The 19,608-nt window shown below is 37.7% G+C and overlaps 1 protein-coding gene across 2 annotated transcripts in view; it reads left to right on the top strand.

Moving 5' to 3' along the window:
- Positions 1-253: 253 nt before the first annotated feature.
- The window catches only part of WDR11 (WD repeat domain 11), an 88,375-nt gene continuing 69,020 nt past the window's right edge, over positions 254-19,608 (top strand). The window contains exons 1-9 of one of the 2 annotated variants that reach the window (XM_078151022.1): positions 254-461; positions 2,177-2,288; positions 4,049-4,202; positions 6,034-6,207; positions 10,907-11,093; positions 13,893-14,058; positions 16,338-16,452; positions 17,301-17,496; positions 17,788-17,888. In XM_078151022.1, the coding sequence (XP_078007148.1) occupies positions 376-461; positions 2,177-2,288; positions 4,049-4,202; positions 6,034-6,207; positions 10,907-11,093; positions 13,893-14,058; positions 16,338-16,452; positions 17,301-17,496; positions 17,788-17,888 (1,291 nt within the window). In that variant the 5' untranslated portion in view covers positions 254-375. Of the gene's footprint in view, positions 462-2,176; positions 2,289-4,048; positions 4,203-6,033; positions 6,208-10,906; positions 11,094-13,892; positions 14,059-16,337; positions 16,453-17,300; positions 17,497-17,784; positions 17,889-19,608 lie in introns of both variants that reach the window. The other variant, XM_078151021.1, reaches the window with a different exon arrangement.

Genomic DNA, 19,608 nt, shown 5'->3' with positions numbered 1-19,608 from the left:
AGACCTCAGTACCCCGATACGGGGTCACACGCCCACGAGTTCACACGTAACCCACCACCTCCCTCAATGGGAGCAGTTCCGCACCCTCCCTCCCCAACCCGGGCGCAAGCAGGCGACAAGGCCTGAGGCCGGGAGGCCGAGGCGCTCTACGGGGGCCGGGCAGGCCCAGTCTCAGGCTCCGCGGAACTGCGCGGCCCCAGCTCGGGGAGCGCCCGGACCCTTGTGGGCGCCGGACGGAGGGACGGACAGACGGACGGAGCGCGGCGCTTCCGCCACTCGCTTCCTGGTTGCCGGGGACAGCGGAGCCGCCGTTGCGCCGTGCTGCAGCTGCCCCGCGTCCTGCCGAGGCCGTGGCTCGGGACCCGAGCCCAGGAGATGTTGCCCTACACGGTGAACATCAAACTATCGGCGCGGACTCTCACCGGGGCCCTCAACGCCCACAACAAGGCGGCCGTGGACTGGTGAGGGCGGGGCGGAGCGAGCCGGGGCGGGGAGGCGGGGCCGAAGCCTGGGCCCGCGGAGGGGGCGGGGATGGGAGCGGAGCCCGCGGCCCCTCCGGCCCCCAAACGCCCCTCCTCCCTCCGCGTCGGGGAAGGAGAACGAGCACTTATTAAGCGCCTACTGTGTGCCAAGGCCTGGGCGCGGCGCCTCACCGGTGTTCTCTCATTTGATCCCCAAGACAACTTTGGAAGGCAGGCGCTGTTATCGTCCCCATAAGACAGCTGGGGAAACTGAGGCAGGCAGAGGTCGAGTGACATGCCTGTTGCTATCATCCCCGTTGGAGAGTTGGGGAAATGGAGGTAGAGGTTGAGGGTCTCAGTTTGGATTGGAACCCAGGTCTCCCAGATTTCAAGCCCAGAACTCTAACCACTGCACCGCCTCCCCGCTATGAAATAGTTTTGTTCTCCAAAAATTCAGTCTTTGCCTCAGAATAGCAGTGAGCAATTTGAGAGACCCTTTAGCCTAGCCCCTGCATTTTACAGATAAGGAAACTGAGACCCAGGGAAGTTAAGTGATTAGCTAGAGTCAGTCAACAAGCATTTAAGCCCGCAAATGTGCCATGCAGGCCTTAAGTGCTAGGAATACAAAGAAAGACCAAAGACACCCAGCCCTCAGAGGTCTTTATCTTTGTGTCTTTATTTCCGTCTTTGTGCCATCGACCAAATCCTTTAGAAACTACTTAAAATGTTTGGTTAGACAGATTCTTTTTTTTTTTTTGGCTTGATGTAAAGGAAAATTTACTTGGAAACAAGTGGGCAGCTAGGTGGCCCAGTGCCTGGAGTCAGGAAGACTCCTCTTTCTGAGTTCAAATTTGGCTTCAGACGCTTAATAGCTGTGTGACCCTGGGCAAGTCACAATAAAATGAACTGGAGAAGGAAATTGCAAACCACTTCGGTATCTTTACCAAGAAAACCCTAAATGGGATCAGGAAGAGTTGACGGAATAACAACAAAGAAACAAAGTGGGTAGTGAGATTCCCTCACACAGAAAGTCTGCAAGCAGATGAAGTGTTAGGAAAAAGATGTTTGCTCAAGTATGAGTTGAAAGAGAGAGATGGCTGCTGAAGTTCTTCCTATCGAGATTCCCAGTATGGATCTGGCATCTTTCTACAGCAAAGCATTTTTGTAACTCTGACAGTTTAGCAATTGTTAAAATAGACATTGGCATAGGTGCTGATTCTGGGAGCATTGCACGGAACAGTCAAACCTTTTTCAGATCCCAGTGTTGTTTGTCCTTGATACCAGTATGTCACTGGGAGATATGGGACAGCAGTCTATACATTCTTGTAATATGTTTTCAGTTGAGTATTTTTTTAAGGTTGACACAGGAGTTAGCAATGGTTTTATTTTAAATGACAAATGTAGTTAAAGATAGTAGAAATTGTAATTTTGTTTACATTTTTTGGGGAGCTTATTTCTTGGAGGAGGTGGACCAGTTCCACAAACGACAATTTTCTTAGTTTTGCTCTTCTGTTTCTTATTTCATTTTTGTTTATTTTTGCTTAAGCTATAATTCTGTTCATCTCAGAAATTATCAGTCAGTCAGTCAGCAAGCATGTATAAAGTGCTTACTAGGTACCAAGAGCTGTGCCAAGTGCTGGGAATACAAAGAAAGGGAAAAGCATGGTTCCAGTGCTCAGTGAGCTCCATTAATTTTTTTTCTTTTGATTTGCTAGGGGCTGGCAAGGTTTAATTGCTTATGGATGTCATTCCCTTGTGCTTGTAATTGATTCTAATACTGCCCAGACTCTTCAGGTTCTAGAAAGGCATAAAGCTAATGTTGTCAAGGTAAGTCAAAAACTTCAAGATGATTTCAGTACATAGTGTGATTTGTTTGTGTTCCTTAAAGTTGTAGGTATTTTTGTCACCATACTCTCATCAGATTGTGTACAATATTAATCTGTTTGAATTCACAATAAACCCACCTGTGGGGCACCCTATCATTTCAAAGTGTATAATTGATTTAATGTTAATCTGGGTTGAGTGAAATGACAGTCTTTAATGAATTGGACTCCCATGCTGTTTCAAAGATGATTGAAAGCAATTCTGCTGGTTCCTCAACTGTTTTTGCATTATGCCCCCCAACCCCTCTTCCCTGTATACCACCAATATAACACTGTTTCATGGCAACACATATTTTAATTTCAAAAATATTTAAAAATTAGGAGTTAGTCTTGAGATTCTTATTTAATAGTGTATGAGAGCAATAGAAGATACTGATTTGAAGAGATTTTCTGGGGAAGGATGAGTTGGGACCTCAGCTCTTTGTTTTATGTTCTCCAATGTACAATATGTCTACAGTACTTTATAATTTAGCATTTTAAAATTTATAAACCCTTGTTATGGTTAATAGACTGGTTAAAGTCAACTTTAGAGTTAGTTATACACACAACCAAGATTTACTCTGGGGAAATAATTGTTGTGTATTAACCCATTTTTCTAGGTCTCTGAACATTTATTCCTTTAAGACCTAAATTAAAACCTTTTTTTAAACCATTTTGGTTAAAATCTTTATAACATTTATCACACAGTTTCCCTCTTTTGTAAAAGTGTTAACAAATTAAAAAATTGTTTGAATTACTGAACATAATTTGATATTTATTGTTTATTCAGGGTCATAGCTATGTACATCATCTTTATACTACTGAGTCAGTCAAGTAACAGGCATTTAATAAGTATCTGCCATATGTTAGACACTGTAGGAGGCATTAGGGAAACAAAATACAAAAGTGAGACAGTCTTTGCCCTCAGGGAGCAAGGTTCTGCTTGGTTCAGAGCATTCAGCATGTTCATAGATAAATGCAGGTTATAGACTAAATAAATGCAAGGTAATTTGAGGTGGGTGGCATTAACTGGGGAAATCAAGAAAGTCACCTGAAGAGGGTGATAATTAAGTTGAACCTTGAAGAGAACTAGCAATTCCAACACACAGAAATGAGGACAGAGGGTATTCTAGGCATTGGGGACCAACAGCCTATGAAAAGAGATAGAAGTGGGAGACAAAATGTGACGTAGAGGAACAAGCAAGTAGACAAGCTTGGCTGGAACCTGGATTTCCCCCCTAAAATATTTAATGGATATGGATAATAGAATGTCCTTGGCGGCACAATTTCTTAGGGAACACAAAATTGCTATTTTTGTTTTTTATGTGCCTTGCTGGTAGTTTTACTATTTTTTTTCCCTAAAAGGAATTCAGAAAGAAATTCAGGTTAACTCAAATTTCTTTCATTTAATTTAGATATTATTATAGTCTGATTCAGAAGTCCTAATTTAAGCAATATTATTTTTTAATGTTGAATTTGGGTAAACTTCAACTTGGTTTATTGCTGTGTATATTTCGCTATTTCTTTTGAGGATTTTAATTTTTGAGTAAAAGAATAAAATGTTATCAGTAAAAGAATATTTCTTTAAAGATAGACTCTTTGTGTTCATCTTTAATAAATGTTTTATAGTCTCAATTTGTTTTCTAATGTGGTGGATTTTTCAGGTAATAATTGTGTTTAATTCAATATATATGTGATGATGATTTGATTTGTTCTTGACACTAGGTTAAATGGGCCAAAGAAAATTACCACCATAATATTGGCTCCCCATATTCTTTACGCTTAGCTTCTGCTGACATCAATGGGAAGATCATTGTTTGGGATGTGGCAACTGGAGTAGCTCGATGTGAAATACAAGAACACAACAAACCTATTCAGGGTAGGTAAGAAAAGTTTGTGCTAGTTGCATGTAAATTTCTCTCATGGTACAGTTTTTCATCATACAATGTGAATTGTTCTATTGTGGCTTTTCTTTCCATGTGCATTGTTGTAGTCATTTTGTATATTGTTTTCCTGACTCTACTTAACTTACCTTTACATTAGTTCTTATAAGTGTACCCGTGCTTCTCTGTATTGTGTTCTTAGTTTCTTAGAACACAGTAATATTCCATTACCTGAATGTATCATAGTTTACTTAACCAGTCCCCTAATCAGTAGGTATTTATTAGGTTTTTGATTCTTTGCTATCACCTAATGTGCTGCAACAAATATTTTATTGTGTGTGGAGCTTTTCTTTTTGCCAGTGACATTTTTAGAGGAATATCTACCTAGTAGGGGAATCTCTGAGTCAAAAGGATGGACATTTTAGTTACTTTCTTTGCATAATTCCAAACTGCTTTCCAGAATTTCATAGATCTACAGAAAATGCATTAATTTTCCTGTCTTTTCACAAAGACTCCTAACACTGACTATTTCAACATGTTGTCAGCTTTACCAACAGGCTGGATATCAAGTGAAACCTCAGGGTTGTTTGGATTTGTATGTACTTATTATTAGTGATTTGGTGAATTTAAGGTTGCTGATAGTTTCCTTCCTTCCTTCCTTCCTTCCTTCCTTCCTTCCTTCCTTCCTTCCTTCCTTCCTTCCTTCCTTCCTTCCTTCCTTCCTTCCTTCCTTCCTTCCTTCCTTCCTTTTCTTTTCTTTTCAACTACCTTTTGCTTATTTACTGGGGAACAGCTTTTTGGTCCTATGTTTCTATTAGTTGTCTGTATATCGCAGATAATCAAACCCTTATCAGAAGTGTTTGATACAAAGATTCTGAGAACAGTAAAGCTGTTACAAAAAATATCCTATGATATATCTTCTCTTTGGTCCTCAGTTTCCCTTTCAATCAAATGAGGATGATTGGATAAGATGAGCTCTAGGGACTCTTCCAGTGCTATCATTGAATGCTATCATTGCGTGTTGTAAGGTTTAATAACCCTTGCAGTGCTGGTGTTAGCATTCTATTCTAAAGTCTATTGTAAACGAGTTGGAATTATGTGTTGATTTGAATCATCCACCATTACTTGCTTCATTTAAAGGAGGATAGGCAAGGGTCAATTGTGTTGTCTTCAGGTTACCTAACATAGAAAAAGAATAACATTTATTCAGTTCATAATTTTTGAGTCTATGGTTTTCCTGTGCTTATGCCTTTATCTAGTTTGTTGAAGTGAGCATCTTGCATGAAAATAGAGAGAGCATTGTCCTCAAAAGTGTTATAGAAAAAAAGAAGTTAGATGGCTATACTATATCAGGAGGGTGTTGACATCAACTTATGGAAGTCTTGACATGTTAAATTTGGAAGACTTTTAAGTCTTCCTTAGCATGAATTTCTGTTTATAACAAGTTAACTTTACATGTTTATGTTCTAGTAGTTTTGACATTTGATTTTTAGTGAAGATTATAAAGATTTTACATAAGAAGAGATCTTATGGACAAATTAGAAAAATAATCCTTTTTGGGGGACTGGACTTATTATTTAGAAAACTTTCTACCAATTCAAGTCAGCACCTGCCTTATAATTTATCGTCTTTTGAGTGTTGCCTTGGGAACCGAGAGTGTCAGTGATTTGTTCCAGATCACACAGCCAGTATTGGTCAGAGGCAGGACTTGAACCTGGATCTCTTTCTCTCCAAGGCCAGTTCTTTGTCCCCTGTGCTGCCATGCTTCTCAAAATAATTTAAAGTTATTTATTCTGACATTTTTCTCCTTTTATGTGATGTCTACAGACATGCAGTGGTTGTGGAATCAGGATGCTTCCCGAGATTTGCTGCTTGCTGTTCATCCACCTAACTACATTGTGTTGTGGAATGCAGACACTGGCACCAAACTTTGGAAGAAGAGTTATGCAGAAAACATCCTTTCTTTTTCCTTCGACCCCTTTGACCCTTCACATTTAACTCGTGAGTTATGTTTATTTGTATCAAAGGATTAAGAAAAAATATCTTTATAAAAAATTGAACTAGAAATTCTGATACTACTCTTAAAATGACAGAAACAGATTGGGGAGAAAATCTATGACCATACTTTAAAGGAGTCTTAAAGTGGGCAACTATGCTTTTTAGTTTTAAGCTTTTTCCTTATAACTCCTGGTTTTTGATGGTTGAATTACAACCTTGTGCTGACATGCAGCATTTTAATAGTTGCTGATAAAAAATATTGGGCTGCATTGGCACTGTGTTGAAAATTTGTGTTAGAAATAAAGTACCCAAAGAAAGAAGATTGTAATTATCAACTTAAGATACCATATATGCCAGTATTTCCAATTCAGACTTAATTAAGTTCATTTTTCATGGCTTAGGAAGAGCTGAGTCAGTGATTTCATTTGGTCTTAATAGCTGTATTTAAATTGAATTCTTGCAACTTTTATCCTGCCCATTTATACCCCTATCTTTGAGTTGGTAAACAATTCCATGTAAGAAAGAGTATAAACCCAAATAATTTTCCCCCATACTTAAATTGTGCTCGTTACTTTAAGTGTTTATCTAAGATGCTTATGACTAAGTTTTGCTGAAAATGTAGCCGTGTAGACCATTCCCTCTGGATTTAGAAGACTTGGAATGTAACATTATAAACTATGAAGCTGGTGTTTATCTTGGGATATGTAGTAACTTGAATCAGTGTATGGGTTGACTTACATTTTTCAGGTTTTGAGCAGTGCTTTTCATATAGACTCTGTTACAGTTACTGTCCTTTAGAAATTTTACTTAATTTTCTGCATAAGTGCTGGCTAGGGAACTTTTTTTTGTAGTTTGTTTTTTTAAGCCTGAAAACTTTGACTACCAAATGCAATAATTATTCTGTTATTTTCTTTTCTGAAGTAGCATTAAGGCAGTATTGTGCTGTATTTATTTATTTTTTAATTTGTCCCCTTCCCCCTTAAAAAAAATATAGAGACTAAGGGACAAAAATGTTGCTTTAGAAAGAAAGATTGGGGGCAGAGCCAAGATGGCAGAGCAAAAGCAGTGACTTGCTTGAGCTCTCCCCCAAACCCCTCCAAATACCTGTAAAAATGACTTTAAACAAATTTTAGAGCATCATAACCCACAAAAAGACAGAGGGAAACAAATTTCCAGGCCAGGGCAACCTGGACGGTTGATGTGAAGAGTCTGTTGTGCCAGGCTGGGAGAAGAGCACAGTTTAGCATATTCAGAAGAGCATAGGCAAAGATGAGGCCCCAGAAAACCTGGAGCAGGCCTCACAGGACTGAAAAATGGGCAGCTGTGGTGGTTTCCTGACTTGTCAACCTGCAAACACCAAAGACAACTTAGAAGGTCAGTGGGAAAGGTCTATCAGACCTGAGTGAAAGAGGAGCAAGGTCCAGCTCTGGCCCTAGCGCAGCCCTGGGGTAGCAGCCATAGCAGCAGTGGATGCTTCTGGAGCTCTCAGCCCACAGACAGTAGGGGGATTGAGTGCCTGATCAGAGGGGGATTGCAGGGATCTCTTTGCTGGCACTGAGGCAGGATTCTCTTGCTTTGCCCATGCTTGGATCTGGGGCAGTCTTGGGATGAGGAGGAACGCTGGCATGATGGAGCATGTGGTGGCAGTGCGGAGAGAATCCTTCTCATAGTTCCAAGACAGAAAAGAATGCTTGTAGTCACTCATAGACCAGAGCACAGGCCAGGAAAGGAGTAAGCACTTCTCTTTTGACCATACTACCTTGGAAGAACTGAAAATTTACAGGTTCCTAGAAGTATTTTTGAAAACAGCTGCACAGAACTTGGGATAGTACATTCTCCACACTGGAAGCAGACCCTTACCTTAACAAAATGTTAATAATAAGTAATTGTCTGGGATCATGCGCAAACAGCAGATAAAAACTCAGACCATAGAATCTTACTTTGGTGACAAAGAAGATCAAAACGTACAACCAGAAGAAGACAACAAAGTCAAAGTTCCTACATCCAAAGCCTCCAAGAAAATTATGAATCAGTTTGGCCATGGAAGAGCTCAAAAAGGATTTTGAAAGCAAGTAAGAGAAGTAGAGGAAAATCTGGGAAGAGAAATGAGAGTGATGCAAGAAAATCATAAGAAATGAGTCAACAGCTTGCTAAAGGAGATCCAAAAAAAATACTGAAGAAAATAACAGTTGTAAAAAAATAGCCTAACCCAAATGGCAAAAGAAGTCCAAAAAGCCAATGAGGAAAAGAATGCCTTCAAAAGCAGAATTAGCCAAGTGGAAAAGGAGGTCCAAAAGCTCACTGAAGAAAGTAATTCCTTAAAAATTAGAGTGGAGCAAATGGAAGTTAATGACTCTATGAGAAATCAAGAAATTCCGAAACAAAACCAGAAGAATGAAAAACTAGAAAACAATGTGAAATATCTTATTGGAAAAACAACTGACCTAGAAAAAAGATCCAGGAGAGATAATTTAAAAGTCATTGGACTACCTGAAAGCCATGATCAAAAAAAGAGCCTAGAAATATGATGCTTTCAAGAAATGATCAAGGAAAACTGCCCTGATATTCGAGAACCAGAGAATAAAACAGAAATTGAAAGAATCCACTGATGACCTCCTGAAAGAAATCCCCCAAGGAAAACTCCTAGCCAAATTCCAGAGTTCCCAGGTCAAGGAGAAAATATTGCAAGTAGTCCGAAAGAAACAATTCAAGTATTGTGGAAACACAATCAGGATAACACAAGATTTAGTATCTTCTATATTAAGGGATTAGGATTGGAGGGCTTGGAATATAATATTACAGCGGTCAAAGGAGCTAGGATTAAAACCAAGGATCACCTACCCTGAGTATAAGTGAGTATAATCCTTCAGGGGAAAAAACGGTCATTTAGTGAAATAGAGGACTTGCAAGCATTCTTGATAAAAAGACCAGAGCTGAATAGAAAATTTGACTTTCAAATATAAGACTCAAGTGAAATATGGAGAGGTAAACAGGAAAGAGAAATCATAAGAGACTTATTAAGGTTGAACTGTTCACATTCCTGCATGGAAAGATGATATTTATAACTTATGAGACCTTTGTCAGTATTAGGGTAGTTGGAGAGAAAAAAAAATTATATGCATGGATAGATAGAAAGATAGATAGATAGATAGATAGATAGATAGATAGATAGATAGATAGATAGAGGGTACAGGGGCACAGGGTGAGTTGAAGGGGTGATGTCTGGAGAATAAATTTAAGGGGTGAGAGGATTATACTAGGAGAAGGAGAAAAGGACAGGTAGAGTGGGGTACATTATCTCACACAAAACAGACAAGAAAAGGCTCTTATAGTGGAGGGGAAACAGGGGAAGGTGAGAGGGAATGAGGGAATCTTATTCTCATAGGATTTGGCTTAAGGAGGGAATAACATACACACTCAGTTGGTATGGAAATCTGTCTTACCCTACAGGAAAATGGGGGGGAAGGGGACAAGAGAGCAGGGGGATGATAAAGAGAAGGGCAGATTGGGAAAGGGGTAATCAGAGGCAGGATAGGATTAAGGGAAATAGAGTTAGTTTTTCACAACATGTCTACTATGGAAGTGTTTTCCCTAACTGCACATGTATGGCCTGTATTGAGTTGCTTGCCTTTTCAATGAGGGTGGGTGGGGAGGGAGGAAGGGAGAAAATTTGGAGCCCAAAGTTTAAAAAAAATGTTTAAAAAAAAAGTTTTCACATGCAACTGGGAAATAAGAAATACAGGAAATGGGGTACAGAAATCTATCCTGCCCTACAGGAAAATAGAAGGGGAAGGGGATAAGAGAAGTGGGGGGAGAGATAGAAGGGAGGGCAGACTAGGGGAAGGGGTATTCAGAGTGTGTGCCATCTTGGGGTGGGGGAGGGGTGAGATGGGGTGAAAATTTGGAATTCAGCATCTTGTGGAAGTGAATGTTGAAAACTAAGAATAAATGTATTTTTTTAAGTGGCAAAAAAAATACATTTAGGCTTAAGTTCATTGTTACAATTAAGTATTTATTATCACCAAATCAAATTGTTAGTCTTTATATGAAAAAATATAAAGTATAAGATCCCTTCTACATAAAGCTTACATTTTAAAATACCACTGTTTTCAAGTTAGGAAATATAATAAGGAAATTCTAATGAAAATCAGTGTGCTATACTAATTTGCAAAAAACGGTACTTGTTTAGTACTCATTCAAATTCAGCAAAACATTACTTAGTACTTATTATGTGCTCTGCTGGCTTTTGAGGAGTATACAAGAGCTCTGCCTTCACAAAGCTTATAGTCTGGGGAGGTGAGCCAAATCCGTAGAGAATTACAGGCAATGGTACAAATTAGGAGGCGAGAGATTCTCGAAGAGGTCTATAAATGAGATGGTTCAGAGGAGGAAAAAAAAATCACATCTCATTAAGGGTGAGGATTGGGAAATCAGGGAAGTCTTTATTCTGGCCATGACCCTGTAGTATCTTTTTAATATGAAGAACAGATTTATTAGAGCTGATCACGTTGGCCTTTGATGAATTTTGTAATAAAACACCCACTTCTCTTTAATTGCTAGATGATACTTTTGCTCTGACACATGATGTACCAGTAGAGTTGTATTATTAAACTTATCATTGCTTCCCTTTCAGCACTATAATGTAATAAAGCTCTGATGAAGCTGGTTAACCTTAATGACCACTTTCCTTTTCCTAATGCAGTACTCACCAGTGAGGGGATTGTATTCATCTCAGACTTTTCTCCATCCAAAGCTCCTGCCAGCTCAGGGAAAAAAGTTTACATTTCCAGTCCACATTCGAGCCCAGCTCATAACAAGGCAGCTGCAGCCACGGGTGCCAAGAAGGCTCTCAATAAAGTGAAAATATTGATCACTCAGGAGAAACCTAGGTAAGCTCTATGTTTGTTTAGTAGCAAGATGTAATCAGAAGTTATCTTTTTAATAGTGAGGATTGATTTTCTTCCTTTTTTCCTCTCCTATTCTCATTTTTTATTTTGAATTTTGAATCAATGAGGGAATAGCCACCTGTTTTTCTTGTTTATTTGTAATTTTATCCAGGACATGTTTTAGTGATGACTGGAGTTTGAAATGTCTCATTCGTGAAGCAGATGAAGTACCAGTTGTTAAAATGTATTATAGTGAACTTCGAGGAATCTGTTTATTCCATGATCCCATCCTCTTACCTGCTGTTTACACTTTAGGTATGATTTAGAAGAGATGGGATGATGAGATTTCTGAAGACTATTTCAGGGTCATTACATAGAGATAAATATTCATGCGTTTGGCACTTTTTTTTTTAAAAGGCAGTTGAGATTAAGTGACTTGCCCAGGGTCACACAGCTCGTAAGTGTCAAGGTTTTGGTCTGAGGCTGGATTTGAATTCAGGTCCTCCTGATTTAAGGTCTGGTGTTCTATCTGCTGTGCCACCTAGCTGTCCCATATTCACGCATTTGGAAGGCAGCACCCTGTTACCTCTTGGACCAAGTACAAACTTCCTGGCATTTGAAACCCTTCATAGCCTAGCTCCAACCTGCTATTCCATCCTTATTATATATGATTCCTCTTCACACAATCTAAACTAGCATTCTTGCTATTTCTTATATGTAGCACTCCTTGTCTTGTCTCTGGGCTTTTTCACCGACTGTCCTTCATGCCTAAATTGCGGTAAAGATGAAGATTCTGCAAACTATGCCAATTGTAAGGATGCAGATCTGTTCTCTCCTAATTATGCCACTTGTAGGGAGGCAGACCCTCCAAGAGAATACTAAGTTACCAAAGAGAGAAGGGCAGTCTGTGCCAGTGTGGGGGTATATGCGTAGATTTATTAGGATTTATTGGTTAATTGGGTAACTTTAGCAGAGTTTGCTCATGTGACCAACTGTCCTGGGCTGTGGCAGGACAGAGTAATAGATCCCTGTGCCCCTTCCTTAGGACAGGTCAGATATTATATAGAAACAGAACAAAGAAGACATAGTGCTGGGGATGGCCATGGGTCACTTGCAAGTTTTCCCATGGGATAGTTAGAGCCTCTTTTGCTGTTTACATTCATTCAAGGTAGCTTACATTAACTGTAGTCTTAGGTCTCATTCTCACATTCTGGCTCTTACTGTACAATTGCAGTCTCTCCTCTCTGCCTCTTAGCCATGGTTTTGTACATAATTCATCTCAAGCATGAAAACCATTTTCTGCTTGAAATTTTTTCCTATGTTCCCACAGCTTTGAGTACTTTTCTCCCCTAATTCCTTTGTATTTATTTTGTATATGATATCTTTGTGTGTGTGTGTGTGGGTGTGTATATAGATATACATACACATACGTACATACATGCATATTTCTATGTGTATATTGTCACACTTGAGTTCCTTGAAGGTAGGGCCTGTTTCATTTATGACTCTATCCCCATCAGCCAGTGTAGTGGCTGGCAGTGAGCATGCATTTAACAAAGGCTTATTTGATAGGATATTTATGTCATTGAATCTTTCTCGCCTACATAATAAATAGGGCGTGTAGTTTTGTATTACTATGGTAATGGGTTTCACAGAATCTCCAGAACAGTATAAAGTAACATTGTGAAGTAGAAAGACCTCTAGATTAGAAATCAGAACATTTTATTGTGTTATCTGCTCTACCACTCACTGTTTAACTAGGTTACCTTGGGTAACCTTTACCTTTAGACCTTCTTTTTCTTATCTGTAGAATGAGAAATAATGAGCTTTCTAGCTGTAAAAGTCTGTCAGTTCTGGAAGTTGCCAAATAAATTTCACATTATAAGTTTGAAATATCTTAATAGGTAACTAAAATTAAATGATGGACCTTAACATTAAGTTTTGTAGACATTTACTTAAATGATTTTATAAAAAGCAAATAATATCATTTTATGATGTGACATCCATTCATGTTACAAAGAACATTTCGTCTAACAGTATTATAGTTGAAATTTTTTTTGTTATTAGTGATTAAGATGCCATCTTGTGATTCAGAGAGCATTCAACTACATTTCATAGACTTCATATAGTCATTAATGTTGTGACAGAAATAAAAAAAAAAACGTTTTTTGGAAACAGTCTTATAGTTTCGTACAACCTCTTTTTTACAGTTGAAGAAACTCAGGCAAAAAGCACATAGAGGCTTAGTGGCAGAGCCAAGGCTAGAATAAAAACCAAGTCTATTAATTCTTTGCCTACTTTCCATTTCAGGACACCCTATTTTATACATCTAATATGGCATCTCTAATAGGACAATGTGGAAATCTTTTGCATATGTGTGTGTGTGTGTGTGGGTGGGTGTGTTGGTGTGTTGGTTATAGCAGCTTGGGTAATTTGTCAAATTATAAAATAGTACAAAGCTGAATTTTGCGAATGCCATTAGTATCTACTTTTTCTTTTATTTGTTATCTTACAACATCATGGTACTTTTAAACTTGTTGAAAAGTATTACTTTTTAGAAATACGGGAAGTTACACCATGTCTTGAAATGCAATACATAGTGATTAACTTGACTTTTTTGGCATGCTGTAACTTTTGTAGCATTGGATGCAGACCCATGCTGGCCATTTCAGGTAGTAAAGATATAATTTATAATTTACGGATTATATGGCAAGAACATGAAATTAAATATTTAAGTTTTTAGTCAGTTTAGACTAAACCTTTGGTAATATGTTCAGTGTGAATGTTTTTTGTTTTTTTCAGTGCTGAATCTGTAACACTCAACGATTGTCTTCAGTTGTCATACCTGCCTTCCAAAAGGAATCACATGTTGTTGCTTTATCCGAGAGAAATTCTAATCCTTGACCTTGAAGTAAACCAGACAGTAGGTGTAATTGCAATAGAGAGAACAGGAGTACCATTTCTACAGGTATTCATTCTAGTTTGCAATTTTCCATAGCTGTACATGAAACTGCTGTTTTTAATCTTTTACCTTTTTTAAAGTAAGTATTTTTAATCTTTTAAAAAATAGTATTTCTACATTTTCTGAATAGAGTTCTCCTCCCTTCCCTTCTGAGCAACCTGTCTTGTAAATTGGTCAGTCCAAAAAAGAGATTATTAAGCACTTATTATGTGTCAGGACCTGTGCTAGCACTGGGTTTATAAAGAAGGGTAAATACAGGCCCTGAAGCCCTCAAGAGATTCATGTTCTAATTGGGACATAACATATAAATAAATAGATACATACAGAGTAGATCAGAGGTAATCTCAGAAGGACTGGGGCAGCTAGGTGGTGCAGTGGATACAGCACTGGCCCTGGAGTCAGGAGGATCTGAGTTCAAATGTGGCCTCAGACACTTGTCACTAGCTGTGTGACTCTGGGCAAGTCACTTAACCTCACTGCCTAGCCAAAAAAAAAAAAGGACTGGGATAAATCCTCTTGCAGAAGATAATATTTGAGCTGAGTCTTTTAGGAAGCCAGGGAAACTCATAGGTAGATGTGAGAGAGCAGCTAGGCATGGGACACTGTCAATGGAAACAAACAAGGAAGCTGGTGGAGTGTTAGGCAAGAGAAACAGCAAGTAAGCTATTGTAGTTGGATTGTTGAGTGAGGAAAGAGGAGGATAATTGTAAGAAGATTTGAGAGGTAGGAAGATGCCAGGTTGTAAAGACTTTCGTCCTCAAACAGAGGCCTTTATATTTGATCCTGGAGGTAATAGGGAGCAGTGAGAGCTTACAGAGTAAAGGGGTGACATGGTCAGACCTCCTGTGCTTTAGAAAAATCACTTTGGCACATGAATTTAGTAAGGCTCGGAGTGAGGAGAGACATGAGTCAGGGAGACCTATTGGAACCTATATTCCATTAGTCTTTGTTAAAAAAAAAAAGATTTAAAAAAAGAAAGGACACAATTCAGAAAAACCGTCAACTTGTTGTCTGACAGATTATGCAATATTGCATACCCATAGTCCATTTCTGCAGAGAGGGTACAATTGTGATTTCTTAACTTTTCCAGGGCCAAGCTTAGTCATTATACATTATTCAGTTCTTTCTCTTTATATTAAAATTAACATTTAAAAGATAAAAAATATGTATTTTGTGACTGAAATGATATCAAGTCTTTTTGTTTAATTTTCAATTCAGCAAACATCCATTGGCTACCCACTGTGTGTACTGTGAATGTGATACATAAATGTGAAAAATGTGATTTCATCATATAGGGAATTCCTGTCACTTATCTATAACTTAGAGAGTTCCTGGGAAATTGTTTGAGGCACATTAAGTTTAAGTGACTTGATCAGAGCCCATAAATCCAGTAAGTGTCAGAGGCAAGTGATGAACCAAGTTCTTCTAGACTCCAAACCCTGCATTTTCTCCATCCCGTCATTTTTCTTTTGGCCAGATTTGATTGTTAAACTTTAATATAGCCAAGTATGTTATTTTGTCTTTCCTGTTCTCTACAGTTCTTAATGAGTTTATGTTGCCCTTGAAATGACCAAGAACATTCTGGGAACACTGAGTTATTTAAGTGGTATTAATTAAACACGTGGACTTAGGAAAGCTTTTGTGTTCAGATGCAGTCTCTGATACTTATTAACTCTTGGACCCTGGACAAATCATTTAACCTCTCTGTGCCTCAAGCAATTTCCTAGGATTTATCTGCTAAGTACAGTTCAGTTAGGGTCTTTGAAGATAGAGGGCATTATCACACTGGAAATTCCCATGGTGAAGAATATGAATATATACATACACACACACACACACACACACACACACACACACACAGAAACATACACACACATATGTGGCTTAAGTGAATTCTAAATATGTATTAAAAACTTGAACTATTTCCTTTCTTGGTTGATCCATTTAGCATAAATAATAGTTAGTAATAAAGCATTTATGTAGTGCTTTAAGGTTTGATAAGTCCTTTACAAATATTATCTCATTTTATCTTTTACAATAATTCTGGGAATTAGGTGCTTCTGTTATTCCTATTTTAGAGTTGAAGAAGACAGAGTTTAAGTGACTTGCCTAGAGTCATGTAGCTTGTTAAGTGGTGAAGGTGGGATTTGAACTCAGGTTTTTCTGACTCTAGGTGCAGAAGTTTATCTACTGTGCCACTTACTTCTTTTTATCATAAATATCACAGTATCTAAAATGCTGTCAATCCACTGTATTTTGAGAATTAAATGTTAAATCTCCTATAGGTAATCCCCTGCTTTCAGCGCGATGGCTTATTTTGCCTACATGAAAATGGTTGCATAACTTTAAGAGTTCGAAGATCTTATAATGCTATATTTGGAACTTCAAATGAAGAGTCAGGTAACATTATGTAACATATTATTATATACATATATATATTTGAGCATTAGTCCAATTTTACCTGCTTTACACTCTGCTCTTGGACTTCCCTTTTAAGACATTTCCATTTGAGAATGACTTAGGTACATACAAAACAAAGGCAAAATAATTGTTAATTCTGTTATTGCAAAATAGAATTTATTGTTAGCAGAATTGTGTACTGTTTTGGTGCAGTATAATTGAATTGTTAAGTCTATAAGTTCTTCTTATATTTAGAACGAAGATTGTAAAAATGTATGAGATCTGTTTTTCCATTAAAGCCTCTTCTGATGCCCCATGCTGATGTGAGGGTGGCCCCAGGTCTTAGTGAGAGTGCTGGTAGATACCAAGCCCAACCTGGGTCCACTAAGTTGGAAAAAGATTGAAAAGAATTCAGATCCAGGCTTATGATAATGTCATCGCCAAGCTGGTTGCAGGGCTGTTAACTTTTCATCCCATAGCAACTCTTGAAGACCATTGATTTAAGGCTTAGAGGAGTTACACCCTTGCAGTAATGAAGAATGAGATTCACTAATCATTACATATTATTATTTAGTCATGTATCATGGGAATACCTTTTAAAAAACATGTTATCAAAAGATTTTGATTCAAGTTGTTATTTCAGAACCTAAATTTGCTCTCTATCCTAAGTAGTACGTATTATCTTTGTCTTCTCTAAGAACTGAATAGTTTTTCTGTGATGGAATCACCATAAAACTGTAGATTTCATGAAGTGGATTTTTTTTTTTAAATTGGTCGTTGTCCTATTCTGTTCACGGGATTGAAGTTGTTCATTTTTGAAATAATGTTAGCAATTCTTTTACATAAAGATCCAGATCCTGTTCAGGAGCTCACCTATGATTTGCGAAGCCAGTGTGATGCAATTAGGGTGACCAAAACTGTTCGTCCATTCAGCATGGTGTGTTGTCCTGTTAATGAAAATTCTGCTGCTCTCATTGTGAGTGATGGAAGAGTCATGATATGGGAATTGAAATCTACTGTTTCTTATATAAACTTTCGTAACAGGTAACAATTCTTAGACTTGTATAGCCTTTTAATATTGTTACTTCAAGCAGTATTACTACTACCACTATGTGGTTTGTAAAATACAAGCATTCACTTCAATGGGAAAAATGAAAAACATTAAAATTTAGAGATATTTTATAGGCGAAAGAGATGCATACTGGGGGAAAATAATCTTAAAAAAACAATATTAGGACCATAATTTGGAATTGATAATTTGAGTTGCTATATATCATATGAATTTCAAGTTATTTTGAGTTTTGTAAAATTGTAACAACTGTTTCTTTGCAGCAGTTCAGGTGCATCACCTTTATATTCACCAATATCTTTCTGTGGAATTCCTGTGGGAGCATTACAGAATAAACTTCCAGACCTTTCTTTAGATAATATGATTGGTGAGTTTTTGTTTTTTCCCCCTAACTTTTTTCTGGGCTATGATTTGTGAAGGAAAAAGTCAGTATAGCCACTGACTATACTTACACTGACTTTATATACAATTATATATAAAATTAAGATTAGAATTTGGAGAACTAAAATGTAGAAGGGTTTCATGTTTAATACATAATTGAGGTATAAAGTGTTTAAATTGGAGAATGCCTACATTGTCATAAAATGGAATTTGTTATGTTGGAATTGAAATTCATTAATGAGAATAGCATGACATCATATAGCACAGTTGGGAATCCAGCAAATTAGTCTCTAGTTCCTCTTCTGTCTGTTTGAGTAGCTGTGTGATGTTAGGCAAGCTTTTTCAACTTTTTGAGCCTCAGTTTCCCCATCTGACATTAATGATGATAATATATGCCTGTGTTCTTCACATTGTGTGTGTGTGTATGTGTGTTTCCAGGGTGGGGTGTGTGTAGGAAGGGCAGGATGAGAATTAAATCAACATTTTTTTGAAACTGTACACTGTTAACGACCTTACGGATACCAAATCAGAAAAGGGAGAGGGTCCTTTCCCTCAAAGAACTTGTTTATACTAGATAATTTGTGTAAAAGTACTTTGAAGCATTAAAACAACTTTCCAAATAAAACCAATATTATGTCTAAATTATTCTAATATATTTTTAGCAAATATGTTTTAAATTCTATAGATATGAAAGGCTTACTTTTAGCAAGGCACTCTGTTGGGTTATGGGTCTGTAAACACAAAAAGTAAGCCGTCCTTAGCTTCCAGGAGATTACGTGTTAAAATTAGAACTACAAATAAGGATTCTGAACAGTTTTGAAGAACTAATTTTTATAATTAAGTCAGTCGTTAATAACATTGTTTTGTGAATTGAGTCATAATTATTTTTAGAACATTTCTAATTTGGAAAACACTTCTGCCAGAAAATTTTAGGAGAAAGAAAAAATATTTTTAATCAGTTTCTAGGTGACATATTTTAAAATACAAATTTTTTTAAATATACAAACTTAATTTTGTATATGTTAGACAGTTATATGCCTAATTGCAAAGTTCCCACTGCAAGTATGGTAGTTATGCACTAATAGTTTTTCTCCCGTTAAAACTATCTGAGTATTTAGGAATCGGACAATTCTTACTCATCACATTTGTATTTTTTCTGATTACATGCCTATAGTACTATCCATTATTGGAAAATTTAGTCATATTTGGCATGGTGTGGGCAATTCACAATTTGTCCCAAAACCTCATCCTGTCTTTTCTGTTTTTATTAGTGATCAGTATTTGTCACCCAAATTGCCCCTCCTTCTAATTTCCTAGACCAGAAGCTTTGGAGTCATCTTTGATTCTTCCTTCCCACCCAACCTTAATATTGAGTTAGTTCTCAGTTCCTGCTGATTTGATCTCTACTGTGCATATCTTCTCTCTTCCTTCCTCTTCGTTGCCACTTCCTAAGTTCAGGCCCACATTAATCTCTTGACTGGCCTTTCACAATAATGTTCTAACTGTTCTCCCTGCCACCACCTTCCATCCCATATTATGGACTGCTGCCAGATTAAGTTTTCTGAGGCCAAGCACTAAGGTCATAGCTGTGCTAAAAAGCCTTTAATGACTCCCTCATCCTTAACAAACAATACTTGTTAGCTTGACATTTGGGCTCCCCCGCATCTGGCCCTAACTTAGACTTCTCTTCCTGTCTACTACTGCTC

The sequence above is a fragment of the Phascolarctos cinereus genome, unplaced genomic scaffold (assembly GCF_003287225.1).
Source record: "Phascolarctos cinereus isolate Bilbo 61053 unplaced genomic scaffold, phaCin_HiC Scaffold_3;HRSCAF=262, whole genome shotgun sequence".
Taxonomy (NCBI): Eukaryota; Metazoa; Chordata; class Mammalia; order Diprotodontia; family Phascolarctidae; genus Phascolarctos; species Phascolarctos cinereus.
The sequence above is the reverse complement of the archived record's forward strand: the minus strand, read 5'-3'. Positions and strand labels throughout refer to the sequence as shown.